At 39.5% G+C, this 27,814-nt stretch overlaps 1 protein-coding gene across 1 annotated transcript in view; it reads left to right on the top strand.

Annotated features, from left to right (window-relative positions):
• ADGRD2 (adhesion G protein-coupled receptor D2) overlaps positions 1-27,814 on the top strand; it is a 198,456-nt gene that overhangs the window by 107,372 nt on the left and 63,270 nt on the right. Inside the window, exons 20-22 of the mRNA XM_075834574.1 lie at positions 2,063-2,116; positions 3,143-3,269; positions 5,646-5,704. Coding sequence (XP_075690689.1) covers positions 2,063-2,116; positions 3,143-3,269; positions 5,646-5,704 — 240 coding nt within the window. The remainder of the gene's footprint in view (positions 1-2,062; positions 2,117-3,142; positions 3,270-5,645; positions 5,705-27,814) is intronic.

Here is a 27,814-nt window from a genome sequence, read left to right as displayed (position 1 = left end):
CGGTCAGAGAGTCAGCCAGGGATTCCGCTCCTAGAGAGAGCCCCTGACGTTGGACAGTGACGTCAGGGGCTCTATCTAAAAGCGGAATACCCGGCACAGAGCGATCTGACACCGGAGATTCTGCTCCTAGAGGGAGTTTAGGTGGCGCTATCTACAAGGCGGGGTTTCTATCTACATGGGGGGGCACTATTTACAGCGGGGATGGAGAGACGTCGGGGGCTCCCTCTAGGAGGGGAATCCCTGGCCAGAGAGCTGGCCTGGGAGTCCGCTCCTAGAGGGAGCTTAGGTAGCACTATAAGCAGGGGGTTTTGCGCTATTTAAAGGGGTTTGTGGGTGGCACTATCTACAGTGGGGGTGTGGTCCGGGGCTCTTAAAGCCCCAGCAGACGCTGCTCACACTGAATAGCACTGCACTCATTAAACCCGTTCAAGTCTGTCAACGTTTATTATACATGACAACTGCACGGGGCATCGACAGTTGGAACGTATATAGCCCTATGGCAGTCGTGAATGGGTTAACATCTATTTCTATGAGATATAAAGAAAAAAATCAGCACAGAATTTTCAAACAATTAAGATGAAAAGAACAAAAAGGTGGACAATCACTTTTAGAGTAAAAGTTTTGTTTGGACATTTCCTTAAAGTATGTTAGTTATTTGGGTTTCCTGACATCTTAGTGGGCATGACTTGTTGAGAGTTGTGTTAGATTAGAAAAAATGCCCTGATTTTTTCCCCAGAAACAGCGCCACTATTGTCCGTAGCCTATTTCAGTCCTATTCACTTGAATGGGGCTGAGTTGCAATATTAGATACACAGTCCATAGAGTGGCCAAGAGTGGCACTGTTTCTGGAAGAAAGAAATAAACTATTTTTAGTCCCAAACTATAAAGTAAGAAAAATTTAGAGGTGAAGAGTAATCCCCAAATTATAAAAAGGCCAAGAACAAGTATTGAGGTCACCAGCCAATTATTCACAAAAATAACAAAATTGCCTTTGTAGAAATTCAGTCTCCATTATGTGCTTGAGAAGACATATAACATGACTTGAGACCTTATTTAAGATTAAAGAGGCTCTGTCACCAGATTTTGCAACCCCTATCTGCTATTGCAGCAGATAGGCGCTGCAATGTAGATTACAGTAACGTTTTTATTTTTTAAAAACGAGCATTTTTGGCCAAGTTATGACCATTTTTGTAGTTATGCAAATGAGGCTTGCAAAAGTCCAAGTGGGTGTGTTTAAAAGTAAAAGTCCAAGTGGGCGTGTATTAGGTGCGTACATCGGGGCGTTTTTAATACTTTTACTAGCTGGGCGCTCTGAAGAGAAGTAACATCCTCTTCTCTTCAGAACGCCCAGCTTCTGACAGTGCAGATCTGTGACGTCACTCACAGGTCCTGCATCGTGACGGCCACATCGGCACCAGAGGCTACAGTTGATTCTGCAGCAGCATCAGCGTTTGCAGGTAAGTCGATCTTACCTGCAAACGCTGATGCTGCTGCAGAATCAACTGTAGCCTCTGGTGCCGATGTGGCCGTCACGATGCAGGACCTGTGAGTGACGTCACAGATCTGCACTGTCAGAAGCTGGGCGTTCTGAAGAGAAGAGGATGTTACTTCTCTTCAGAGCGCCCAGCTAGTGAAAGTATTAAAAACGCCCCGATGTACGCACATAATACACACCCACTTGGACTTTTACTTTTAAACACACCCACTTGGACTTTTGCAAGCCTCATTTGCATAACTACAAAAATGGTCATAACTTGGCCAAAAATGCTCGTTTTTTAAAAATAAAAACGTTACTGTAATCTACATTGCAGCGCCTATCTGCTGCAATAGCAGATAGGGGTTGCAAAATCTGGTGACAGAGCCTCTTTAAGGAAACATGTACAAATGTTATCGGCTTCTTATCTATAACATAAATAATTTCTATATATTATAAATCTACTTGCAGTGAAGAATAACATTTATGCAATTCTATGACAAATCTAAGAAATTATTAAAAAAGTGAAATGATGTGGTAAATACTATTAGTCTTTTATTAAATATAGGAATATTTGTATTGTTATAGGTGAGAAATGCCATTCAGAGAATGAAAGAGAAGAAAAAGGCATTATCGTTCACGGTGAGTCCGGGTGTAATTTGGCCCTAGTGTTAAACTGATCAGCTGGTATCACTGGTGTAAGCTTCAGGCACTGCAGGGTAAATGTCCATTCAAATGAAGGGCCAACTATGTAATCAATGGTCATTAAGTACATCAGTAAAGGAGCCACTGTTTGAAGGGGAACCCTCCTCTCTATGAAATGCAAATGTCTAAATAGGGAATATGGACATGGGGTTGTCCTGATGTAGTCAACTGCTTAAAATGGACTATTCATAAGTAGACATGAGCAGCAAGGTCAACTAGGCTAAAGGGCCTTTTACACGGGCCAATTATCGGGCAAACGAGCATTCAAAGAACGCTCATACCTGATAATTGCCCTGTGTAAACAGGGCAGCGATCAGCAGATGAACTCTAGATGGAAATTATGGCATATGTCCAAAGAAAGCCCTGTACATTTTATATTTATAGAGTAGATCCTGTATGATCAATGAGATCATTGTTTGGGGCAGAATTGTAAAACAAACTGTTAACATTTAATCCAATGCTGAGTGCGGATCCTGTTTGAGTGGAGGGGAGTGAAACTTTACTTTTCATTTCTGAATGAAAGTTTGGATTGGTGTTTCAATGCAATTATAACTCTCTCACTAAATATAAACATCTAGAACTTCTCTCTTAGATCCTAGAAATAAAAACTTATTTGTGCAACAATTATCTTTGTATGGATGAAGCTATGTGCCAGATTTGAGGGCAATGTATTGCACTTGTGACCTCCCCATCTTGCACTGGGGGTGACATCCTATCTTTGCTGGCAGACTAAAGCCATGTAAAAATGCATGGAACATTCATTGATGGGTTGTTATGCTTTATTTTCTCGAATGGCTCTGATGGGATAAACACATACAAGCATGTGCTGTGATAACTTATATTAGTAAACAAAAGAAAATAAGTAAGAAGAATCGTAAGCATCTTGTACTGTCTCATTGAAAGTCTATCATACATGAGTTGTTTTTGGTATTGTAATATGCAACATATATTTTGAAATTTCAGAACTGTTCTCAACCAACAAACTATTTATCCAGCCCAAGAAATACTACATCGGACATTGGTAAACCAAATGTCATCCCTCCTAAAAGCAGCTTATCAGAAGTACCAACAAAAAACACAGCCAATAAGGGTAGGTGTACAGAATTATGAATGACTTGTGTGTTAATGACTTGTAGATATGAACCATAATAAGTGGTCGACAGAAGTATCCAATGTAGGTGAATAGGATCATAGATGACCAGATATTGTTAATGGTTAGGAAAACTGCATAAAAATGTTTGCCTGTATGGTGAATTCTTTACGTAAAAAGGAATAATCGTTGTTCAAAATATTACACAGGAAATAAACATGGGTCGGCCACTAATAAAATACTAGCATGTAATATTTTGATAAACCCCTATACCAGCTATGATCCGCTTCCTAAAGCCTAAGGGTCCTCTTAAACGGCCCAACATTGGCTGTGTAGACGAGCGCCGATCAACGAGACAACGCTTTGATCAGCGCTCGTTTGCTCCTTTCACAAGGAGCAATGCATGGGGACGAGCGATTGTTACTATGATCACTCGTCCCCATACATTTCCATTATGTCTATAATGTAGATTACAGCAGTGTTTTTTATTTATCAATTTTGACGGAGTTTTGACCTATTTTAGATTTATGCTAATGACTTTCTTAATGCCCAACTGTTTTAACTTTTTGACCAAGTGGGCGTTGTGGAGAGAAGTGTATGACGCTGACCAATCAGCGTCATACATTTCTCTCTATTCATTTACTCAGCATATAGTGATCTTGCTAGATCATGATGTGCAGTCACATACTCACACATTAATGTTACTGAAGTGTCTTGATTGTGAATAGACATCACCTCCAGCCAGGACGCGATGTCTATTCACAATCCCAACACTTCGGTAACGTTTGTGTGGGACTTAATGACAGCAAGCGTGTTCTCGCCCACTTAGCATAAATCTAAAATAGGTCATAATTGTCAAAATTGATAGTTTTTCTAAATAAAAAAACAATGCTGAAATCTACATTACAGCGCCGATCACATTATGTAGAAGATAGGCCACTTATAATGTGGTGACAGAGCCTCTTTAAGTCCATCACATAAATAACCTTTTAGCAATCCAAACAAACCATTTGTTTTAGGCACATTACCACCTATTTTCGAATTATCTGCATTTTATCACGTGGTCTGTGACCACGACTGTTAAGTCCATTAGGAGACTAAAGTCTGTGGTCACAAATAACAGTGGTAAATGACTGCAATCATGTTCCATGCCATGTTGTATCTAGAGTCACATGTTTGTAGTTGAATTTGGACTTTGAAGGGGTATTTGCTGTCATTAGTATATGACATAACATTATAATCAGTGGTGGAACAACCTGGGACCTCCTCAGATTCTGAGAACTATGGAACAGAGAAAAACAGAGGTTTCTTCAGCACTTCTATTGCACAGCGGCAATTCAGACCCCCATCCCCATGTACAGAAAACTGCAACGCATTCAAGGTCAATTCAAATAAATAGGGCTGTGTTGTTATTCCCTGCAAAGCGGGTGGCCGGGAGCATCACTGTGCAGGAGAAAGCAATAAGGAGTAACAGTGCTTAACTTATTGGACCACCATTGAATAGCAAGTCATGATATCGCTCTCATTAGTGGGAAAAACCCTTTAACTAACTTGGTATTTGCAGTAAAAAAAAAAAAATGTTTTGGGAAGTAAAATAAGAGTTTGCCTCACTGACTTTTCTCTCCACTAACTTCGTCACCTGGGTATGTCACTTAGGTGGCATGACTCTTTCCAGCTGTATATTTGCCATTGGTATTCCTCTTCCCTTTATTTTGCAGTGTATGCTGCCTGGTAAAATGTTTTTGCCACTGATTCTCAATGGGCAATGTCTTTGTTGTTATTTTCAGATACATTGAAATATAACACTTCATTATGACTTGATATTCGGAAACAGATGGCTCATAAGGAAAGACAAAATTATTGAAACATTTACTTCCAAGTAAGGCTCTGTTCACATCTGCGTCGGAGGCTCCATCAGGAACATACTGCGCTATTTGTCCGCCAAAATGATGGAAACCATTAGTCACAGCGTTCCATCGGGCGCCATTGGTTTCTTTTGTGACGGATCCGGCAGCTCAGTTTTTTCATTGTTCTGCTCATATGATGGAGCAGAACAATGAAAACCCGTGATACCGATGTGAACAGAGCCTAACATGATCGTGTTGAGTTCACCAGAGCAGCATATGTAAAAGGTTTGTCCAAATCGGACAACCCCATTTAAATTTGTATGTAGTGGTTTTGTTTTGTAGTACAACATTCATAAACTTGCACAATCACAGACATTTTTCACATTAATTTAAATGTTTGTGTTCCAATAAAAAAAATCTATATTTATAATATTGTAAAAAAAAATTCCAGCTTCTGATACTTGTCAACTCCAAATAAATGTAAAAGTATGGCCGCTGTATTTAAATTTTTTGTGTATATGTATTTTAGGACACGTGGTTACCAAACATCCTGTAAACATATATTCCATCTTGTCAACCGACAACACAGTGAGTAAATATCCCTAAGACTGTTTGTATTCTATTTGTTCTCTCGCATACACAATATCAAGAATTTCTGCAACAATTGAATGCTCGGCTTTTGCAGTAGTACATCGAAGTACTTAGATTGTAGTAAATAACCATTTAATATTTATTTTGTGTTTTTCCTCTTCTCCTAAACTGGTGCTACAAACGTTTGCAAATATTGCTTGCTCTGGGGTTTCCATGGTAGCATCACACACTTACTCAGCATGGGCATCCTGTCATGTGATGTCCCCTCATAAGATTACACCTACATGTCACATGACAGGAAGTCAATGCACAAAAATTTGATCTGGTAAATCTACCATGGCAAAATCGATCTGTAAGCAATACTTAGATTATTTTAGCAGCTAGGAGATCAGAAACACATCTATCTATCTATCTATCTATCTATCTATCTATCTATCTATCTATCTATCTATCTATCTATCTATCTATCTATCTATCTATCTGTCTGTCTGTCTGTCTGTCTGTCTGTCTGTCTGTCTGTCTGTCTGTCTGTCTCTATCTATCTATCTATCTATCTATCTATCTATCTATCTATCTATCTATCTATCTATCTAATATCTATCTATCTATCTATCTATCTATCTATCTATCTATCTATCTATCTATCTATCTATCTATCTATCTGTCTGTCTGTCTGTCTGTCTGTCTGTCTGTCTGTCTGTCTGTCTGTCTGTCTGTCTATAGATAGATAGATAGGTGTAACCTATCAGAGAGATTTAGCTCACAGAGCATTGTCTAGACTGCATACAATTGTATCCACTTTTATGTATGGGTTTGCAGCCAGAGTCGGGACAAGGGATAGGCAGGGATGGCACCAGCCTAGAGTGCCATAAAAACTCAAAGGATCAATTTCTAAAATAATTTTATAACTCTTTATATTTTCCTTGCAGCCGCTCTGCACTGAGTCTGTTCATCTATATTTTGTGGGTACAGGAAGCGCTTATCGCTTAAAATGAGCGGTTCCTGTACCTGCCTCAGTCAGCTCACGACCGGATGAGACACCATAGACTTCCAGCAGTGTGGTAAGTGCAGGGAGAGCTGCTTGGAAGCAGCACTGTCTTTTCCCTGCACACCCTACCCTCAGGAAACACTAATAAAAGGGGAAAAACAAGCTGAACTAAAGTTTGGGCAATAAAAAAAAGTTTGGGCAATGTGTACCTGAGTGACACTTTGTCTAAGAATCTCCCCTAAATATAATTCTGGCAGGGGAGCTGCATGCTGTAAGATGCAGCGTCCCCTGCTTGTTTTTGGCTGCCCTCCATTTCTGCACTTCTTTTTATTTCCAATGGCTCACTTCTGTCTCCTCAGCTCTGTCTTTCCCATATTTCCTCCAGCAACACTGATAAAGCCTATGGCATAAATTGCTATCTGCCAGCATCATCCACTAGGGTGAGCTTTTTACCCATGAATTTATACAGCTGGCATTGCGTTCTATGAGAGCCGTATAAATTTCTATGCAGTGAGCTCCCCCTAGTGGTGAATAAGACTGAGCATATCGGTAATGTGTTCATTAAAATAAAAAAATAAAAAGATATAAAGTAAACAAAATAAACATATACAGGATTTAAAAATGTGATCAGTGTGGTCTCAACTGCTAGCACGATCACTAGATAAAGGTGACAGCAACACTACCAATGGTCACTTTGATTTTTTAATTTCACAGCGTAGCGACATTGTTCTAGGAATCTTGGGACGCCTATCTTTTTGAACTTATCTCAGCGACTGTAAAATACAGCTTTAAATATTTTTTTTATAAAAGAGTAAAAATAAAAAATACATTTTCCCCCTCCCCCAAAGCTATATAAAAAAAATTAACACAACTGGTATCGCCGCGTCCTTAAAAAGTCAGAACTGTTACAATATAACATTATTTAACCCGCATGTGAACACAAGGGGGCTGATGGGGTGATTAGAAAGCCACCCTACATCTGACAAACCGCTTAGATGCCATGGTCGCTATTTACTGCGGCATCTAAGGGACTAAACCTCCCGTGCCATCACTGTGGCATCAATAAACGGCAAATTGCTCTAACCCCTTGGCGGCGGGTCCATATATATATATATATATATATATATATATATATATATACACGGTGCATGTCGCAAGGGTGTTAAAAGGGTGCTGGATAAGAGTGGCAAATATTTATGTCTTTCCTTATGGAAACCAATATCAATTTCCTAAAATAGGAAGACATTTGAACCTTTTTATTATGTTGCCTTTACTTTAACATTGATAAAGCCTAAGTAAAAAAATAATAGTTACAAAGTTGCAAACCTCTAAAATAAAATAAATATTATTATGCTGACACTGGTGCAAAAAACATAATCTATGAAACAATTGGCAATAGTTTACTCTATCTGTATTTGTTGCTATAATAGGATATAGATGTTGATAAATATAGAGGGCAAGAATAACTTAAAGAGGCTCTGTCACCAAATTTTGCAGCCCCTATCTGCTATTGCAGCAGATAGGCGCTGCAATGTAGATTACAGTAACGTTTTTATTTTTAAAAAACGAGCATTTTTGGCCAAGTTATGACCATTTTTGTATTTATGCAAATGAGGCTTGCAAAAGTACAACTGGGCGTGTTGAAAAGTAAAAGTACAACTGGGCGTGTATTATGTGCGTACATCGGGGCGTGTTTACTACTTTTACTAGCTGGGCGTTGTGTATAGAAGTATCATCCACTTCTCTTCAGAACGCCCAGCTTCTGGCAGTGCAGACACAGCCGTGTTCTCGAGAGATCACGCTGTGACGTCACTTCCCCAGGTTCTGCATCGTGTCAGACGAGCGAGGACACATCGGCACCAGAGGCTACAGATGATTCTGCAGCAGCATCGGCGTTTGCAGGTAAATCGATGTAGCTACTTAGCTGCAAACGCTGATGCTGCTGCAGAATCAACTGTAGCCTCTGGTGCCGATGTGGCCGACACGATGCAGGACCTGTGAGTGACGTCACAGATCTGCACTGCCAGAAGCTGGGCGTTCTGAAGAGAAGTGGATGATACTTCTCATCAGAACGCCCAGCTAGTAAAAGTAGTAAAAACGCCCCGATGTACGCACATAATACACGCCCAGTTGTACTTTTACTTTTCAACACGCCCAGTTGTACTTTTGCAAGCCTCATTTGCATAAATACAAAAATGGCCATAACTTGGCCAAAAATGCTCGTTTTTTAAAAATAAAAACGTTACTGTAATCTACATTGCAGCGCCGATCTGCTGCAATAGCAGATAGGGGTTGCAAAATCTGGTGACAGAGCCTCTTTAAGAATCCGTTACTTCTTTGTAACCCCTTGTAGATACAGCAATAAAAGCCACTATTCTATATTTCACAGTAATAACAAATGCATATGTATATTATATATACAGTGAAGGAAATAAGTATTTGATCCCTTGCTGATTTTGTAAGTTTGCCCACTGTCAAAGACATGAACAGTCTAGAATTTTTAGGCTAGGTTAATTTTACCAGTGAGAGATAGATTATATATAAAAAAATAAAAAAAAATCACATTGTCAAAATTATATATATTTATTTGCATTGTGCACAGAGAAATAAGTATTTGATCCCCTACCAACCATTAAGGGTATGTGCACACACACTAATTACGTCCGTAATTGACAGACGTATTTCGGCCGCAAGTACCGGACCGAACACAGTGCAGGGAGCCGGGCTCCTAGAATCATACTTATGTACGATGCTAGGAGTCCCTGCCTCTCCGTAGAACTACTGTCCCGTACTGAAAACATGATTACAGTACGGGACAGTTGTCCTGCAGAGAGGCAGGGACTCCTAGCATCGTACATAACTATGATGCTAGGAGCCCGGCTCCCTGCACTGAGTTCGGTCCGGTACTTGCGGCCGAAATACGTCCGTCCATTACGGACGTAAATAGTGTGTGTGCACATACCCTAAGAGTTCAGCCTCCTCCAGACCAGTTACAATCTCCAAATCAACTTGGTGCCTGCATTAAAGACAGCTGTCTTAAATGGTCACCTGTATAAAAGACTCCTGTCCACAGACTCAATTAATCAGTCTGACTCTAACCTCTACAACATGGCTATCTAAAAACATGGGTACAATCACCACTGTGAAAAGCCCAACCGTGTATTTAAAAACGTATTAAACAAAATACTCCAAATCCTAGTTCATTTGCGAACCCTTATTGACTGGGTATGTTAACAAAGATAACAAATTGTGGAATCAGCGTTTGAACATTGGTGTAGCAGTGGTTTAGACCCTCGTACACACAGGAGCCTGCGTTTACCGCGCCTGAATCTCCCAATGCACAGATGCACAACAATGCCACTGCCCCCTACGCAAAATTCCTTCACTTTACCCGACCCTACGCGTTTCTATACTTATCATCAGGGGTCTGTCAGTCTGGCCAGGATGCCAGCGATATTTTCTTCAGCAGCAGGTATTCTACTGCACAACACGGAAGCATGCACGCATAGATGTCAGCGGCATGCTTCACTACGGGACTGAGAGTAACTATAAACTCATTATCACTTCAGTGAATTTCCAATTGTTCATATTTGTGGGAGCACAATAGATATCGTTAAAAATCAGTGAATTATCTCTACAACATGGGCAAGACCAAAGAGCTTTCTAAGGATGTCAGGGACAAGATCATAGACCTGCACAAGGCTGGAATGGGCTACAAAACCATAAGTAAGACGCTGGGTGAGAAGGAGACAACTGTTGGTGCAATAGTAAGAAAATGGAAGACATACAAAATGACTGTCAATCGACATCGATCTGGGGCTCCATGCAAAATCTCACCTCGTGGGGTATCCTTGATCCTGAGGAAGGTGAGAGCTCAGCCGAAAACTACACGGGGGGAACTTGTTAATGATCTCAAGGCAGCTGGTACCACAGTCACCAAGAAAACCATTGGAAACACATTACGCCGTAATGGATTAAAATCCTGCAGTGCCCGCAAGGTCCCCCTGCTCAAGAAGGCACATGTACAGGCCCGTCTGAAGTTTGAAAATGAACATCTGGATGATTCTGAGAGTGATTGGGAGAAGGTGCTGTGATCAGATGAGACTAAAATTGAGCTCTTTGGCATTAACTCAACTCGCCGTGTTTGGAGGAAGAGAAATGCTGCCTATGACCCAAAGAACACTGTCCCCACTGTCAAGCATGAAGGTGGAAACATTATGATTTGGGGGTGTTTCTCTGCTAAGGGCACAGGGCTACTTCACCGCATCAATGGGAGAATGGATGGAGCCATGTACCGTCAAATCCTGAGTGACAACCTCCTTCCCTCCACCAGGACATTAAAAATGGCTCGTGGCTGGGTCTTCCAGCACGACAATGACCCGAAACATACAGCCAAAGCAACAAAGGAGTGGCTCAAAAAGAAGCACATTAAGGTCATGGAGTGGCCTAGCCAGTCTCCAGACATTAATCCCATCGAAAATTTATGGAGGGAGCTGAAGATCTGAGTTGCCAAGCAACAGCCTCGAAATCTTAATGATTTACAGATGATCTGCAAAGAGGAGTGGGCCAAAATTCCATCTAACATGTGTGCAAACCTCATCATCAACTACAAAAAACGTCTGACTACTGTGCTTGCCAACAAGGGCTTTGCCACCAAGTATTAAGTCTTGTTTGCCAAAGGAATCAAATACTTATTTCTCTGTGCACAATGCAAATAAATATATATAATTTTGACAATGTGATTTTCTGTTTTCTTTTTTTATATAATCCATCTCTCACTGGTAAAATTAACCTAGCCTAAAAATTCTAGACTGTTCATGTCTTTGACAGTGGGCAAACTTACAAAATCAGCAAGGGATCAAATACTTATTTCCTTCACTGTATATTGGTGTATTTTATTTTTGTTGTATTTTGGTGTGTGTCATCCCTTTGAGAAGTTTCAGTACAATTGCAATCTATTTCCAAATATAATTTCTAGTGAACTCATTAGGATTAGCAAACACAAAGGACGTTTTCTTGATACAAAATGATTAGAGGGATTTTACGCAGAGCTCTGGTTCATGATTAAATTAATCTCCTCAGATCCATTCCTGCCACCTACTGCTCAGTTACTCATACTGAACATATGAAAGTGACTTAAGAGCTTACAAAAAGACCAATGTTTGATAGAGTTTGCAATCTCTAAAATTTAAAACTCTACCTTTTCAAATGCCAAGGTCGCATTTTCTTTTCCTCATGAAGATAAAGAAAAAACGAAAAAATAGCTATGTGAAAGGTGAAAATAAAAATGTTGGTAGGTGAGCATATGAATAGATAAATGGATACTATACAATTACTCTTCCTTAAAATATTATGCCTGTTTGTCCTTCAAAGTTTTATAGTTATAGATATTTAGAACTGTCTTGGCGATAGGTGGTCCATTAACAATATTTAATTTACGATGAAACAAACATCTATGGGTTATTGATGTACAATTATCAAAAGATCACTGTAAATACACTTAATAGCTGCCTGTGCCATCTATTATAAAGTCAGTTGTAATTGAAAAGTTTCCCGACCATTTTGAACTTTGAGCATATTTCTTTATTTTCTGTTAAATTCCTCTATAAGATCTTTTCTGTGACTTCCATTAAAGAGAAACTGCCTTCTCTCCTGAAATGTCTGTTTTAAAAAAATTATTGTATTCCCCATAACATAATGCTGGGGCATTTTCAATTAGAACTCCTTTGTGCTGTTCCTCTGTAGTTCCTCCTGTCAATAGGGTGTGTCCCTACAAAGTCTGACACCAGCCGGGAACAGAACAGAATTACTAAGTAAAGTATACTTGTCAGTATGCTACATCATGAAGAGCATACTCGTCATGCTGATCCCATCATGATGTAACTGTACATCATATTGGTAGCGGACCATTAGAAATACAGCCGATAGAATGGGGGAGCAGGTCATTAAAAAGAGAGCAGTGAACACGGGGTGCAGTCTGTCTGTCATGGCGACCGGGGGCTTACTGAAGTATGAAATGTTTTTCCTCTTATTTAGTACTGGAGACTGTTAAAAGTACCATACACTTAAATACATAAGTATTGCAGTGTATGGTACCAGAGATCTACTAATTGCATGTTTAAGTCCCCTAGGGGAGCTAAAGAAAAAAAGTAAAACAGTTTAAAAATGTATTTAATGGTGTTTTGAACTATATATATATATATATATATATATATATATATATATATATATATATATATATATATATATATATATATAATGTATAAATGTTAAAAGTTTTAAAAAAAGCAAAAATAAACCTCTCATTTATATCATTGGGGGGACACAGCACCATTGGTATAGCCCCCTGCCACTAGGAGGCTGACACTAGGTATAAAGAAGTGTTGACTACGCCTAGTCAGGCCATACCTCTCCCACAGACACTGGCTAAATCCGTGTGTAGCAAGTGTCTATAGGCGGCAGACATGACCTGATTCTCAGGTCTGCTTTTATTTTGTTTATTTTAGTTTAAATTATCTTTTTTCTCTCCTTTAGATGCAGGTGGGTTGTCAGCCTATTCACAGCCTAGTCAAATCCCCTGCAGGTGCTGGAAAACCAGGCAGTTCTCTGCACCCTTACTATGGGAGGTTCTTTCTATCGACTCCACTACTTGAATCGGATCACGCCTCAGCTTTTTCCAGGCTATTAGCTCCTTTTGGTGGAAGGTCATCTTCCAAGTTACACAGGTGGAACAGTTTCAGGAGTCATACTCAAATCTCTTCACGGTTCCCAAGAAAGTTGGGCCCCTCTGTCCAATCCTTAATCTGAAGAAGCTGAACTGCTTTGTTCACGTTCAGAGGTTTAGCATGGAATCCATTTGGTTGGTGGTTGCAAAGTTGGGACGAGTTCCTCTCGTCCATTGACATTCTAGATGCAAACCTCAACATTTCCATTGCAAGTTCTCACCAGTGCTTCCTTTGTTTTGCGATAGGTTCTCATCATTTCCAATTTGTTGCCCTTCCCTCCGGAATCGCCACGGCTCCACGGGTCTTCACCAAGGTACTGGCAACTCTCACAGCACTTCTCCGCTTCAGGGGAGTCTCTGTAATCGCTTGCCTGAACAACCTCTTGGTGAAGGCTCCCTCCAGGCAGTATAATCTTTGCAGTCTCGACATCACTGTGGACATGTTGACTTTATTCGACTAGTTCATCAACAAGGAGAAATCCTCTCTGATCCCATCTCAGAACAAGGAGTTTCTGAAAATGCACTTCAACACAAGATCAGCAAGTACATCTGGTGGAGGACAAGTTAAATACCCTTCGGGCAGAAGTGGCCCTCCTTCACAGGAACACTCCCTCTTCCATTCACTTTTGCTTGGAAGAATAGTCTTGACTTTTGAGGCAGTCCCATATGTTCAGTTTCACTTCAAACCCCTCCAGGGGGTGATCCTGTTGAGTTGGGACAAGTCTCCTACTTCTCTACGCATGGGTATGGCGATGTCCAAGGCCACCATTGTGCATTGAATACGGTCTGTCATCTCAGAAGACTATCGGTCAAAAGGGTAAAGTCTCTTTCCTTCGGGTCACTGACGATTCTACAAGGGCTGTTGGCAGTGTCAGACTAGAGTACCTTGAGCCCACTGAGGAAATATTTCTTGGGGCCCACCCAGGAAATATTTCTTGGGGTCCACCCTTCAGCTATATAGAAATAATGTAAATCGTGTATAGTTAAACAAAGACCAATGTTACCACAATACAGTGACTATAAAGTGGCAGATACCAGTTCTACACAAACGCTCTGCAGACCATATAAATGAATACAGTACAGTGAAATCCAGTGACTCACATGTGATGTCTTCTCAGATTGGAGTCATTCGTCTGGCCCAGATACCATGACAATTTCAAACTAAGACTCGTCTCTGCATAATTTGCAACACAAGCCTCTTTGGTTCCTCACTTTTCTAGCACCCTCACCACCTACTCCACACCCTCCACGAAAATGTACTATTTATAGTGCCTCAGATGGAAATAATGCTCCCTCTTGGTGCCCCACACAGTAATAGTGCCACTTTTTGTGCTCCGCACAGTAATAGTGAGCCCAGCACAGTAATAGTGTCCCCTTTAGGCCCCATACAGCAATAGTGCCCTCTTTAGGCCCCACACAGTAAGTGTCCCCGAACAGTAATAGCGTTTCCTTTAGGTCCCCCAAACATTAAAAGAGCCCCTTTAGGCCCCCAAACAATAATAGAGCCTCTATTTAAGACCCACACATGAGTAGTGCTCCTCTTAGTGCCTCACACACTAATAGTGCCCCCTTTGTACTCCTTATGCAGTAATGTGCTTCCGCACTGTAAAAATGTCCCCTTTTTGTCACCACATAGTAGTTGCATAACAGATACTTGGGTGCTTTTTCTCGAGCGTTCCTTGTAGAAAAAAAATGTAAATTGTGAGCTAAAAGTACATCATCTTGGAAAAAATGTTCATGTCCCAATTTTAATAAAATCTATGAAACACCTGTGGGGGCTAAATGCTCGCTAACGCCCCTAGTGGAATTACTTAAGGGTGTCGTTTGGAAGAAACCTAACAAAAAGGAGGCCCCAAAATCCAGAAGTTGCTCCTTTATTTCTATAGTCTGTATTTGAGTCAAGTAACACACTAGGGCCACATATAGGATGTTTTTTTTTTAAAGTGTTGTAAAAAAAGTAATAAATATTCAGTTGCGCTTCTCAGTTAATGCCTTCTGTGTGTACAGAAAAATATTGATTAAAAAGTAATATCTGCAAAAAAAAGTTACATTTTTACATTACAACATGCTGTTTTGGATATTTTGAGGGGTGACGTTTTTAAAATGGGGTGATTTATATTGATTTCTAATATATATATATAGACTCCTCAATGCCACTACCCTCTACAAAATTCTGTTTTGGAAATTGTCTTGAAAATTTGCAGATAAAATGTTATTACTTCTAACATTCTAATAAACCATATGCATCAAAAGAGTAGAATCATTAAAGAAACACCAGGAGTCATTTGTATTGGGAGCCATGGGGCTAAAATAATGGCATGGTCCACAATTTTCCTCCTACTCCAAACTTGCCACACTCCACACATAAGCTCCGATAGATTCACAATAAGTCTCAATACCTGGCAAACATTTACTTATCTTAGACAACATGGGATCATGGATATGTCGCAGAGAACAAGATCCATGATCACATTCCCTCATCCCAGTGCATTCCTACCTTGAGCAGAAAAACTAACTTTTAATCCACCTGTTGTCACCCTTCCAATTTGCCTTGAATTTAAGTGTATGACACGTCATATCCCATCTACTACTTTGAAATAAAACCAATTCCCAACCCGTTTTGTCAAGTTAACCTGCCACCATGGGTGCCACCTTACAACCACCCCGCTACCGGCGGTGCCACTGAAGTTTTACCATAGTTTCCCTTCAAATACAATTGGTTCATCATGCCGGCAATATCCTCTTACAACATTCATACCATTGACTCACTTATGCCACATCTGCAATCATTCATCACATAAAACTTTAAAAGTTTCCAATTTACTTCTGAACAAGTGACTGCGTCCGAGAGATTGTCTCGCCAAAATAGTTAACAAAAGGTGTCAACAATACATGAGCGAAACGGTTTTTGTAAGAATAATCATCTTACTTACAGGTTTTTCTTGTTTCACTGATGAACCGATGACCGGCCACCCAGCGACATCTATCAGACGATTAATCTCCATGTTTCGGTACCATAACTGTTGATGCAATTCTGGCCAAAATATATTAGACTGAAGTTTTACTTGGGTGTGTCACCTGACATCCCTCAGTACACTTGCTCAGATCCAAAGAAATCCAATAGTTATATCAATATATCGGAGAGAAGTAAGAGACACAGAGACAAAACTTTACAATAAAAAAGAGCGGAGCACAAAGCCATATGTATAAAAATATAACAAATTTTTCACACAAATACAAAAATAAGACAAACATTTAAAAAGGTATACAATGAGTAGAAGACTATAAATGTTACACAGCATAACAGAGAAACAAACCAACCACATAAATAGAGCATAGCAAGTATGCTGTGGTCTCTTTATTAGAGTTATAAGGAGTGGGTGGTTTAATCACCTGAAAATAGCAATACCCTATCAAATATACATGTGCCCGTTAATTTTGGACTATGTAGTCCCTATAGGGATAGGGGAAGCCTAGATATCAGAAAGTAAAGGAAACCTTACCCATCTCAATGGTCTTAGAAACCTGCATGTCATGTGAAGAACCCCAACAAGCGTTTCGGGGTATGTGATTCCTCAGGGGGTGCATGAGACAATACTTTGTATACCCAGAATATCCTTCTCTCTGCTTTATTGATAAAAATGGAGTTACAATAATATCTTTCAAAAGGGGAGTAGACTTGAGGTCAGCCAATCGTTTACAATGCGAACCCCCACAGCTGCCATACCACTGGCCTATTCCCCATAACAACAATGGCAAACAAACTGTATTCCCAGACGGTATGGTGCGGCAGACTCGAAAGTACTGTTAAATATTTATCTATATTCTCCATAATAAGGAATTGTAACATTAGCTAAGGAATAATATATAATTATTCAGACACTTTAAAGAAACAGATGATTCTTCAAATAAAATGGATTCTTTCATACAAGATGGAGTCACATTCATACAAGATGGAGTCACATAACCACACTTTCAAAATGTAATCACCTAAACACATTTTACTCACTTTCACACATGCGGACACTATTAGTGGTGGAAAAGGCCATGGTACCCCACTTTATTGAATATCAACATTATACATGACAAAACTTATATACTCTTATTATTTTATAGGCTATTTATAGTTATAATAATTACGGTATAAATCAGTGCTAATACAGGAATGGTGAAGGCATTTGCTGTTCAACCAATTAAGTTTTTTCTTATTCATTTAAACTTCAGCACTGTCACTTACTGATCCAAAGACACTAAACTCAAGTATTTCTCATGCCAATCCTGGGGACTCAGCCCAAACCAGAATCCAAACTCTAGCTAAATATTATATAGCCTAACAAGGGATGTAATATACCTCCAATGTGCACTATACCCAGATGTACCACAAATTTTTCAACCATTTCTTTCCTTCAAAGACCCTTTTCTTGCTAAGCTGCTATGCCTAGCATGGAATCCCAAGTGATTCCTCTGCATGACATCTGCATTAACAGCAGCTGCGGGAGGACAGGAACTGTTCTTTTCTGGTTTCCACTCCAGAAAGGACCTCTCCCCAGTCATTTTACTAAGACTTATAAACCCCTCCTTTAACTCTGGCCCACTTCTACCCATCACCTCTTTATACTTCCCTTATTTCTACCATCGGTTCTAGCCTTCATGTTTTAATCATAGTCAGGCCCCCTACTTTGCTATGTCTGTTCCCCGCAACATGGCTCACGTTTTTTCAGAAGAGCCTATTGGGTATCTTGCCATAAAGATTGAAAAACTGACGGCTTCTTTAATTCGTCCTCAAGTAAAGTTGAAAAGTTATTTCAAGTACTGAGTTTTTAGCAGAATTATATAAGCCTTCTTGGACAATTACTTCTCAATGTAACAATATCGAAATAGATTTTTGTCCCCTTATAATACCTCAAATCTTTATTGTTTTTTAGCCTCTGAGAAACTGTTATATTTATATTAATAGCATTACAAGAAAAGATCTGGATCAGTCGAGACAATATATGGGAGAACTTTGACCAAAAAGTATATTTATTCTTCCTTCATCAAACTGATAAAATGTACTTGGACAGGATCTCCTATTGATGGAAACAATTGGCGTAAATTGAAATATGACTAGATTGTTAAAGAAGTTAACAGAGTCTCATAGTCTATCATAACAATAGTAATTGTTTTCTACACTTAGATGGACATATCATACGTGAGGACAGTGAGAATGAGAACAATATAGCTATTAGGGATTAATGACCTCTTGCAATGGTGCCTTTCACTCTAATAAAACTGATATGGTGAAGAGCCTATTGTCTTGCCCCTGCAGTACCAAATCTTTTCATAATTCTTATTCCACTGTTGAATTTTTCCATCTAAACATAACAGTGAATAAGTATACAAGTCGAAGTAAAAAAACCTTGAAAATCTCAATAGCAGTTTTGTGAGGCCTAGCTCACAAGCATTGACTATCATTTCATGTTATGTAGTGTGCATTTAAATAAGCTGAATACTTGTTTATTCATTCATCCTTTTGTGGCTTACATTTTACTTAAACATATGACATTCATCAAGTATGTACAATGAGCAGCTGTATAAAATAAGTAACATATTTTAACATTTTGTAGTTCCAGCATCAGTTCAATAATGCTATTTTTATTTATGTTAGGATCATTATTTCCTAATGCCCTTGATAGATTTTGTTTAAAGAGGCTCTGTCACCAGATTATCAAATCCCTATCTCCTATTGCATGTGATCGGCGCTGCAATGTAGATAACAGTGCCGTTTTTTTTTTGGTTTTTTTTAAACGATCATTGTTGGCCAAGTTATGAGCAATTTTATATTTATGCAAATTAGCCTTTCTAATGGACAACTGGGCGTGTTTTCTCTTATTTCCAACTGGGCGTGTATTGTGTTTGTAAAATCTGGGTGTGTTTACTTGTTTTACTAGCTGGGCATTGTGAATAGAAGGGGTTTGTCAGCATCATACACTTCTATTCACAACGCCCAGCTAGTAAAACAAGTAAACATGCCCAGATGTTACAAATACAATACACGCCCAGTTGGAAATAAGAGAAAACACGCCCAGTTGTCCATTAGAAAGGCTCATTTGCATAAATATAAAATTGCTCATAACTTGGCCAACAATGATCGTTTTAAAAAAACAAAAAACTTTACTGTTATCTACATTGCAGCGCCGATCACATGCAATAGGAGATAGGGATTTGATAATCTGGTGACAGAGCCTCTTTAACTAAGTCACCTTTGCACATCCTGAAAATTTAATAATTTGATATATTTCATGGTTGAGTGCCACTTGCAAAGTTATACCGATGTAGAATCTGTAAAGCTTCCACTTTTATAATTTTCTAATTGCTTGTAGAATCGCCTATATAGGAATACAGGATAGTATTATATGTTAGAAAATAATCTTCTAAGCCTCCTGTTGTACACTAATCCATATGAAATAATAAGAATTATTATAAATAGTTATTTCATTATATTGTGGTTACTGTGTTTTTATACAAAGTGACCCTCCAGTCCCCACAAAAAAATAAACTAGCGATAGTAGAATGATTTTTAACTTACCTAGTGTCCATCCCGTTTGTTCTTTTCTCTCCGTTTTCTCGTTCTCAATCCCTGTTGTCTTCCATCCAACATGGCCACCGCTGCCTCAGACTTGCACAGGGAGTGTAGTCTCCATGTCTGAGACGCGCCCCCTCCTCCACTGCCCTCTTAATTGTCAGTAGCGATATACCATTAGAGGGCAGTGAAGGAGGAGGACGGGGCGTGTCTCAGACATGCAGACTATGCTCCCTGTGCAAGTCTGAGACAGCAGTCATGTTGGATGGAAGACCACGAGGACCGAGAAAGAGGCAACAGAGAGAGAAGAACCAACGGAATGGACACTAGGTAAGTTAAAAATCATTCTACTATCTCTAAATTATGTTTTTGTGGAGACCAGAGGGTCTCTTTAAAGGGCTTGTATAGCTATTAAAAAGTAAATTCTGGCAGTTGCATGTGTGGTAAAATAACGAAAAAGCCTATACTCACCTGTTAAATTATTACACCACTCTAGGTCTTCATTTACATGGAAGCGGTGATGATGTGTCATGCCGGCTTGTGACAGCAGCAGCCAATCACTGGCCACATAGGTCACGTGCCGTACATACTGGCATCAGCGCTGCAGCCGGTGGTCACGTGCCAGTATGGGATGTCATTTCTGCTGATATTTGAAGAAACCCATTTTTATCCCCTTATAATACCTCAAAGCTTTACTGTTTTTTAGCCACCGATAAACAGTTGACCTCTTATTTATATTAATAACATTACAAGAAAAGATCTGGATCAGTCGAGACAATATATGGTGGAACATTGACCAAAAATTATATTAATTGTCCTTCATTATCTCATACTGATAAAATCCAAATTGACAGGTTCTCCTATTGATGGAAACAATTAGCATAAATTAAAATATGGCTAGACTGTTAAATAAGTTAATAGTCTCGACTATTATAACAATGGTAATTTTTCTCTACACTTAGACGGACATGTCATTTCGTGAGGACAGTGAGAATGAGAACAATATAGCTATTAGGGATTAATGACCTCTTGCAATGGTGCCTTTCACTCTAATAAAACTGATATGGTGAAGAGCCTATTGTCTTGCCCCTGCAGTCCCCGATCTTTTCATAATTATTATTCCACTGTTGAATTTTTCCATCTAAACATAACAGTGAATAAGTATACAAGTCGAAGTAAAAAACCTTGAAAATCTCAATAGCAGTTTTGTGAGGCCTAGCTCACAAGCATTGACTATCATTTCATGTTATGTAGTGTGCATTTAAATAAGCTGAATACTTATTTATTCATCCTTTTGTGGCATACATTTTACTTAAACATATGTCATTCATCAAGTATGTACAATGAGCAGCTGTATAACATAAGTAACATATTTTAACATTTTGTAGTTCCAGCATTTATTCAATAATGCAGTTTTTATTTCTGTTAGGATCATTATTTCCTAATGCCCTTGATAGATTTTATGTAAGTAACTCACCTTTGCACATCCTGAAAATATAATAATTTTATATATTTCATGGTTGAGCGCCACTTATAAAGTTATACCGATGTAGACTGTAAAGCTTCCACTTTTATAATGTTCGTTTTTGTTTTTTTTTAATAAATTTTCTTTATTAAAAATTTAAAAGGCGAAGGTGGTTACAAAGGGAAAGGAAAGCAGCCTGCCATATTGAACATAACAAGTTAACGTATTTCAGCATAAAGACATAAATATCAAAACAAGGGCATGTATTTGAGACAAAAAGCCCACAATCCCGTACCTCCCACCACCCATGAATCCAATATGGCGAGGGGAATAGAAAAAACAGATGAGGAGAGAGAGGAATAAAAAGGGGATTGAAGGAAGGAGGGGGGAAAATAAATACAGAGATACAGAAGAAGAAATCCGTTAATCCTTTCATGGCCACAGATCTATGAATGAGCAGAAACATCATGCAGGATCGCTCAGGAGAGCACTGTATTCTGCTGAGTTTTGGAAATCTATATAGAGATGCCATGTCTTGTAGAAGCTATCATGATAGTCTGAGAGAGAAGGCGACAGGTTCTCCATGGTCATCAGGTCATTGACCTTGGATAATTTGAGTGATTTTAGGAGGTCTCTGCTGCTTCTACAACAATGGTATATACATCTTAGCAGCAGCAACTAGATGTCTAAGAATTAAACGTTCATATATCGGGATTGGTAACTTGCAGTGTTGTAAGAGGAATAGTGCAGGGCCCATTTCCATTGTCAAGTCTGTAACTAGGCGGATAAGCCTGGTCACTGTCTCCCAGAATGGTGTCAGACCTTCACAAGACTGAAAAGTATATGCCGTCTTCAGAGTTACATCTCCAACACTTAGAGGATGTGTCTGGGAATAAAGCATGCAGACAGGTAGGTACACGATACCATCTTGATAAAAGCTTATTATTAGTCTCCTGAAATCTGGAGCTAATAGGGGTCTTATGCGTAAGGGTAAAGATTCTGGAACTCTGTTCAGGGGGGAGATCTATACCTAAACCTGCTTCCCATTGCAGAAGGTATGTCGGAGGTAATTGGTCCGGAGGTGTTAGGAGAAGTTTATAAGTCAATGACCATGTGTGGCGCAAAAATTCTGTCCCCAGGTACAGTTTCAAAGGTAGTCTTATCCCTGAAATAGGAATTTCTTGTGGGGAGGGTGGATAGGAAGGGTTTGAGTTGGAGTGTCCTCCAGCCTCCCAGAGCGCAGGGCTCCAAGATTGAGGAGAGCTCCTCAGATGAGGGCCACTGCTGGTCAGGACCAAAATGTTTGGTTCTTAATTTATCTGCCTCTGTCAATGCCTGAATTACTGGTTCATCGATTCCTGGTGGGAAAGCTGAGTTTTCTAATATAGGATAAAGTGGGGAAGAAGGGGGTAGCAGATGCGGTTTTACCGAAGTTTCGCGGCAGCAGTCTAAAATGGGACCTGTAGTCGGGTGGAGACGTAAGGAACGAGTCTGGGATCTGTCCAACCAGGGAAGATCTTTCAGTGGGATTCGGGTAAAGCTTTGTTCAATGAATTTCCACGGTTTGAACAGGGCATGTCTGCACCAGTCCAGTACTCGAGTGAGGTGAGAGGCTATATAGTACATTTTGAAGTCTGGAAGACCTATCCCGCCTCGATCCTTAGGTCTACACAAAAGCATACGTTTGATACATGGTGTTTTCCCTCCCCAAATAAAGGAATTTTGAAGGGATACGATGGTGTTAAGGAATGTTGGCGGGATTTTAATCAGTATTGTTTGGAAAAGGTATAGGACACGGGGCAAGATGTTAATTTTAATGATGGCGCAACGTCCAAACCATGTGAAAGTTCCCTTTGCCTATCTATCAAAGTCCGACTTAATGTTCTGAAGGAGAGGTGCAAAATTAAGTTGATAGAGTAGAAGAGGATTGGTGTGTAGTTGCACACCCAGATATTTAATCGAGGGTAGTGCCCACTGGAAACTAAACATGCCTTGCAAAGATCAGACTGTGGTAGAGGACAGAGTAACATTCAGAGCTTCGGATTTTGAGTGGTTGATCTTAAATTTTTAGAAACTTTCCCAACCCAACATATCTCTCCCAAACCCGATGCTTGAATTTCAGAAATACGCGAATCTATCCATTCGATCCATTCCATCGTATCCATTATTGGGATAGGTTCGCGTATTTCAGAAATTCAAGCATCGGTTTTGGGAGAGATATGTTGGGTTGGGAAATGAAAAATTAATCGGCATACGCAGCAACTTTGAACGATTTACCTTGGACCGTAATTCCTTTCATATATAGGTTGACACTAATTTTCCTTAGAAAGGGCTCTAGAGTCAGTATAAAAATCAAAGATGATAGGGGCAATCCTGGGGCGTGCCATTGAGGATATTAAAGTCTTCAAAAGGACACTATTCACCCGGAATCTGGCCGAGGGCGAATAGTAACGAGAAAGGATCCATGTCATCATGTGTTCTTTCGGACCAATGCTGCGAACCGACTCCTCAAGGAAGACCCAATTTACAGGGTCGAATGCCTTTTCAGCATCCATCGAAAGAAGCATAATGGGAAGATCGTCAAACTTATCACTGCATATTAGGTCCAGTGCTTTGATCGTATTGTCACGGGCTTCCCTGCCCACGATAAATCCAACCTGGTCCGGGTGAATGATGTTTGAGAGAAGGGGATCTAGTCTAGAGGCCAACACCTTTGCAAAAAGCTTTACATCGACATTCAACAAAGATATTGGTCTGTAACTGGGGCAAAGGGAAGGATCTTTTCCGGGTTTATGGTTGACAGTGATATGTGTCCTAGTAGAGTTCCTCGTCAGGCACGAACCCGTTAGTAAGGAATTGTGGGCTCAAGGTGTGTCTAAAAGTTTTGTAATATAAGAGAGTAAGACCGTTGGGATCGGGGGCTTTCCCATTTTTGGCATGTTTAATGGCCTTATGCAGTTCATCTATCGTGAGAAGGGCCTCAATCGATTCAAGCCCAGAGTCAGAAAGGGAGGGCATACCTGAGTAAAGAATCTAAGATCTAACTTTGTCACGATAACCCAGACTATTAGTGTACGGGTTCAAATAGTAAAGTGAAGAATAGTAGGATTTGGAGGCCTTGGTAATATCTTCCGAGAGATGGCGAGGTGTATGGTCTGTAGTTTTAATGTGCAGGGCATAAGTGGAAGCTCTTTGGGCTCGCAGTGCTCTCGCTAATGATTTTACTGCATTTGTTCCCGTATTTGTAAAAGTGGCGATGACCTTTGGTCAGCGTCGCTTTGGCCTTACCAAGTAATAGAGTGCACAGGGGAACGCATGCTTGCACAAGAGCCACACGTATGTCATCCTCGGGTGCACATTTATGTGAAGTCTCTAACTCACTCACTTATGCGCCTCCCAAACCGAACAGGGACTAATTCCTTCAGTAGAGTTAGTCAGAATTCCTCAAGTAGAGTGAAAAAACACGGCGCCACATGTGTGTATCAATTATGAATTTGATGGGCAAAAGATCGTAACTGCTCACCTGTAAAGTTAAAAGTAATCTGCGAGTACAAAGCTGCTGCCGATCCCAACGCAAAACTCCAAAGAGATGCCAAAATTGATTGATAAAGAATAAAAAACGCTGCTTGATAAAGAGTTAATACATTTAATTGAGGTAGTATAAATAGACAATTGCTACGCGTTTCAACGCCGGACTGGCGTCTTCCTCAGGCAAGTTAAGATGACAGCAAGGAGGCACATATTTATACACATACAGATTGCAGGGCTAATTAAGCCTAATTCAGACCAGAGTCCTGAAAAAACCGCCAAAACCAGCGGGTCAGAATTCAATCCAAACGTAAAGTGTTAAAACAATTCATTGTTGTCATATGTTAACAACATTAATGGAATTAAAATGATCAGACAGTACATAACCGCATAATTGCATAATTATATAGTAATTAAATCATTTAAACAAAATGGCATAAAATATTTGCGCAAAAAGGCAATGGATTATGAAATTGCACATTGAACATAAACTTAAAATAACACAAGAATTGAAGTAAGATAAATAAAAATGCATTTGCAACTGCTGGATACATATAGAAATAATTGTACCATCAATAACAACGCGTTGTCATGGAGACCAGAAGCGACACAGCCGGGAAGGAAGTCAAAACGCCAGTGGAACGCAAGGTGAGACGCACAGCAAGCATCTCATAGGGCGCAGGCAGGACAAGTGTTTGTTTATGACACAGCAGGGAAGGAAAATCAGAACGCCAATGGAACGCAAGGTGAAACGCATAGACCGTTGTCATGACGACCGCTATCAAAAGAGATAAGGTGGCCGGGAGAGTCCAATCGAACCCATGAAACGCATAGTGACACGCAGGGTCGCGCATACAGAGAACCTAAGGGTTGCAACGAAACGAGGTCCGGAGCATCACGAAAATGGAAGTAGAAAGATTATATTTAGATGTTATTCTGTCAATAATGTGCAGACTATTGAAATAATGGTCATTTTGGTGGGAAAAATTACAGGTATTGTCTGGAGTGCTAATAAAATAAGAAGATAAAAGAAAAAACTGGACACCTCCTCTATAATAAAAGAATAAAATATTAAAATGAAAAAGAATTAAGCAATATTAATATTCATAAGAAGAAGCTCATATGTAAAAGTGCTTTAAAAGGTGCATTTTTTAAAATTAGTAAAGGGTATCAGTCCAATGTAGATTCTGCGATGTCATTGAGGCCATTTGGATACAAGGTCCCCAGTTTGTAGATCCAAAAGTTTTCCCTTTGTTTTAACCTAATGAACCTATTGGATATATCTACAGGAATATACTCAATAGGGGTGACAGTTATGAGATCAAAGTTACATTTGTGCTTTAAAGCAAAATGACGTGATACACTATGTTTGGTGTATCCACTTTTAACATTGAACCTGTGTTTGTTGATCCTGTCTCTGAGGGTTTGGGTAGTACGGCCCACATATTGTCGGTTACATGGACATTGGAGAAGATATATAACATGGCTGCTTCCGCAGTTTAAAAAGCTTTTTATCTGAAACTTTTCGTTAGTTGACATAGAAGTAAAATCCATTTTTTTATTAGTAATACTCAGGCAGCACAGACATCTCGTTCTCCCGCAGCGATATGAACCATTCATAATCAGAGAAGTTTTGATAGGTATTTGGGAAATATTCCGAAGTTTACTAGGTGCATTTAGGTTCCTCAGGGTTTTCGCCCTTCTGTACGTAATTTTTGGTTTAACTGGGAGGATGTCTTTCATAAATTGGTCATTTTTAAGGATATGCCAATATTTATGTATTGTAGAGCTAATGTACTTACTGCCTTTATTGTATGTGGTGATAAAATTACAGCTAAAATCAATCGATTTTTTTAGGGTCTTTAGCCACAGGGTTGATGCACTCAAATTGTGTCAGAGCCTTCGCCCTAGTCTCTGCACCATTAATCAGACTCATTGGGAAGTTTTTTTCTTTGAACCTCTTTTTAAGCAACTTACATTCGTCAGAGAAATCTTTATTGCTCGTGCAGTTTTTCCTTATTCTTTTATATTGTCCAAAAGGTACATTTATCAGCCATGGGGGGTAGTGAGCGCTCCTAAAATGTAAATAGCTATTCACATCTACCCCTTTAAAATGTGTTTTCGTGATCACTGACTGACCAGACTTCTCTATCGCAAGGTCCAAAAAATCAATTTTAACAAATGAATAAGTGTATGTGAAAGAAATTCCAAAGTTGTTATTATTGAGATGGTCAATAATTGCAGGAATCACTGTTTGGTTTCCTTTGATGATAAAGAATAGGTCATCTATGTACCTTTTATAGAAAATTATATTGTCCTTATAATTGTGATCTCCGTAAATATATAGATTTTCATATGCTCCCATGTACAGATTGGCGTACGATGGGGCAAAGCGTGAGCCCATCGCACAGCCTCTAATCTGTCTGTAGAACTTACCCTCAAATGTAAATGCATTGTGTGTAAGAATGAAATCAATACAGTTTATTAGAAAGTCTATCTGATTGCTTGGAAGACGTGAATCCAGAGTTAAGTATGATGAAATGGCTTGTAGGCCAAGGTCATGCGGAATGTTTGTATATAGTGAGGATACGTCAGCTGTTAAAAACCAAAGGTCCGTAAAATCATAAAGGGATTGTAGGTTGTGCAATTCTCTGATTAAATGTGTAGAATCTTTAAGATAAGATGGTAATTTTAAAACATATGTTTGTAGGTGCATGTCAATAAAATGGGACATATTGCTCGTTAATGACCCAATCCCTGAAATGATTGGTCTACCGGGAGGGTTAGACAAAGATTTGTGTACCTTTGGCAAATGGTATAAAAACGGAATAGTAGGAAAT

The sequence above is a fragment of the Rhinoderma darwinii genome, chromosome 8, assembly GCF_050947455.1.
Source record: "Rhinoderma darwinii isolate aRhiDar2 chromosome 8, aRhiDar2.hap1, whole genome shotgun sequence".
Classification (NCBI taxonomy): Eukaryota; Metazoa; Chordata; class Amphibia; order Anura; family Rhinodermatidae; genus Rhinoderma; species Rhinoderma darwinii.
The sequence above is the reverse complement of the archived record's forward strand: the minus strand, read 5'-3'. Positions and strand labels throughout refer to the sequence as shown.